The sequence below is a fragment of the Myotis davidii genome, unplaced genomic scaffold (assembly GCF_000327345.1).
Source record: "Myotis davidii unplaced genomic scaffold, ASM32734v1 scaffold59, whole genome shotgun sequence".
In the NCBI taxonomy this organism is placed as follows: Eukaryota; Metazoa; Chordata; class Mammalia; order Chiroptera; family Vespertilionidae; genus Myotis; species Myotis davidii.
In genome coordinates this window covers 6102335-6105373 of record NW_006293001.1, presented here as the reverse complement: position 1 = coordinate 6105373, position 3039 = coordinate 6102335, and the positions used below count along the sequence as shown (strand labels likewise).

Genomic DNA, 3039 nt, shown 5'->3' with positions numbered 1-3039 from the left:
ATATATGTGTGTGTGTGTGTGTGTGTGTATGTCAAATTTATTAAGTAACTGAATTTCAATACTCTGAACTTTACCTTAGAGCCTTGACAGAAACTTAAGTGTTATTTTAATAGATAACGTCTTCATTGGTTGACATTCTCCTTTTTTTATCTACAGGCATGTTTCTGGCAGAGCTGATAGAAAAATATTTTGTGTCCCCTACCCTGTTCCGAGTGATCCGTCTTGCCAGGATTGGACGAATCCTACGTCTGATCAAAGGGGCGAAGGGGATCCGCACGCTGCTCTTTGCTCTGATGATGTCCCTCCCTGCGTTGTTTAACATCGGCCTCCTGCTCTTCCTGTTCCAGATGACCACCTCTGCTGGCTGGGACGGGTTGCTAGCACCTATTCTCAACAGTGCACCACCTGACTGTGACCCTGATGCAATTCACCCTGGAAGCTCAGTTAAGGGAGACTGTGGGAACCCATCTGTGGGGATTTTCTTTTTCGTCAGTTACATCATCATATCCTTTCTGGTTGTGGTGAACATGTACATCGCTGTCATCCTGGAGAACTTCAGTGTTGCTACTGAAGAAAGTGCAGAGCCCCTGAGTGAGGATGACTTTGAGATGTTCTACGAGGTTTGGGAGAAGTTTGACCCCGATGCTACCCAGTTCATGGAATTTGAAAAATTATCGCAGTTTGCAGCTGCTCTTGAACCCCCTCTCAATTTGCCACAGCCAAACAAACTCCAGCTCATTGCCATGGATTTGCCCATGGTCAGTGGTGACCGGATCCACTGTCTTGACATCCTATTTGCTTTTACTAAGAGGGTTCTGGGGGAGAGTGGAGAGATGGACGCTCTCCGTATACAGATGGAAGAACGATTCATGGCGTCTAATCCATCAAAGGCCTCCTACCAGCCAATTACTACAACTTTAAAACGAAAACAAGAGGAGGTGTCCGCTGTTATTATTCAGCGTGCTTACAGGCGCTACCTTTTAAGGCGAACTGTAAAACAAGCTTCATTTATGTATAACAAAAATAGAATCAAAGGTGGGGTTAATCTTCTTGCAAAAGAAGACATGATCATTGACAGAATAAATGAAAATTCTATTACGGAAAAAACTGACCTGACCATGTCCACAGCAGCTTGTCCACCCTCCTATGATCGGGTAACAAAGCCAATCGTGGAAAAACACGAGCAAGAAGACAAAGATAAAAAAGCCAAAGGGAAATAAACAGAAACAGACAAAAATAATTGGGTTTTACTATTTGTTTACAGCCTGTGAAGGTGATGTATTTTTGTCAATAGGACTCCTTGAGGAGGTCAATGCCAAACTGACTGTTTTTACACAAATCTACTTAAGGTCAGTGCCTACAATAAGACAGTGACCCCTTGTCAGAAAACTGCAACTCTGTGTAAAGGGGAGATGACAGGAGGTTACTGTTCTCACTACCAGCTGACACTGCTGAAGACAAGAGACAAAACAGCTACTCAGACTGTGAGGACCAGTTCCAAGGGGTGCAAGCCTATGATTTGGGTTGTTTAACATGAAACACTTTAGTGTAGTAATTGTATCCACTCTTTTGCATTTCAACTGCCACATTTGTCACATTTTTACAAAATCTGTTCGTGGATTCATCTTTTTTTTAATCCATATGTTGTTTATTATATGTGAAGAGTTTTGTAAACGGGGTTTCTGTTGGGAATAGATTAAAGGACCTCTTTACCAGGTATGCCACCGGGAGTGATGGCAATCACATCGCCCTCCTCTCTGAACAAAGACTTGGTTTGCATGAGGGCATGCTACACTTAGAGATCATGCATGAAAAAAGGTCACAAGGAAAACAATGAGTTCTTAAATTCCATCCATGTTTCTGGAGGGGTAATTAGGTGATCATTGGAGGTGCTTTGCTCATCTTGTTTTGTGTCTTTGTTTTCAAATCCAGCCCCTAGACCAAGTACATCATTTTGGGGGTGGTAGGCCACTAAATGTTAGTAGGTGCAAACTTCATTCAAATGTCTGGAATCATAATGTTATGTTTCTGTTTGTTGTATTTAAAAAAACCTAAATAATGAGCATTGCTTCTCCCCTGAAGACTGAATTGACCAAAAGAACCCTTTATAAATTTCTGCTTAATCCTGCACTTCGTTTAGCCATCTTCAGCTCAGCAAGATCAACGCTGTATATGTTACTGAAATGCTATTTATTATGTAAATAGTCATTTTACCCTGTGGTGCACGTTTGAGCAAACAAATAATGACCTAAGCACAGTATTTATTGCATCAAATATGTACCACAAGAAACGTAGAGTGCAAGCTTTACACAGGTAATATAAAATATTATGTACCATTATAAATAGTTTGGATGCTATAAATGCATGTTTTTATTACCATGCCGCTATATCTGGTTTCTCCCACTGCTCAGAATCTCATTTATGAGAAACCGTATGTCAGTGGTAAAGTCAAGGAAATTGTTCAGCCAACTTCATTTCTTATGTCATTAAGCAATAGTTTGCAGCACTTTAATAGCCTTTTGGTTATTTTTAAATTTTAAGTGGATAACATATGGTGTATAGCCAGACTGTACAGACATGTTTAAAAATAAACAAAAAAAAAGAATCTTGCTTAACCTGTTAAAAACGTGTTTAGAATTTTATAAGCAAATATAAATACTGTAAAAAAAAGTCATTTATTTTATTTTTCAGCATTATGTACATAAATATGAAGAGAAAATTACCTTCAGGTTGAGATCACAATCACTTTTCTTACTTTCTATCCATAGTACTTTTTAATGGAAGAAATTTGCTAAAAAAAAGAAATGAAAACAAGACTGGGTAGTTGTGTATTTCTGCCTTTTATTACATTTGCTAATTTTAGATTATTTCATAATTTTAAGGGCCAAAATGGGTTCACAATTCACATCCAAATTATGCTTTGCAATTGGAAAAGGGTATGAAATTTTATTTACACTTTTTGGTGTATTTACACTAGCTGATTGAAGACAGTGTTCACTTTCATTTCCGTCCTTTTTTCTAACTTCTGTTTATGTTCTT

At 38.6% G+C, this 3039-nt stretch overlaps 1 protein-coding gene across 1 annotated transcript in view; it reads left to right on the top strand.

Annotated features, from left to right (window-relative positions):
- SCN1A (sodium voltage-gated channel alpha subunit 1) overlaps positions 1-2600 on the top strand; it is a 122863-nt gene extending 120263 nt beyond the window's left edge. Inside the window, exon 28 of the mRNA XM_006766497.2 lies at positions 157-2600. Within this exon, the coding sequence (XP_006766560.1) occupies positions 157-1220 (1064 nt within the window). The 3' untranslated portion in view covers positions 1221-2600. The remainder of the gene's footprint in view (positions 1-156) is intronic.
- Positions 2601-3039: the final 439 nt, after the last annotated feature.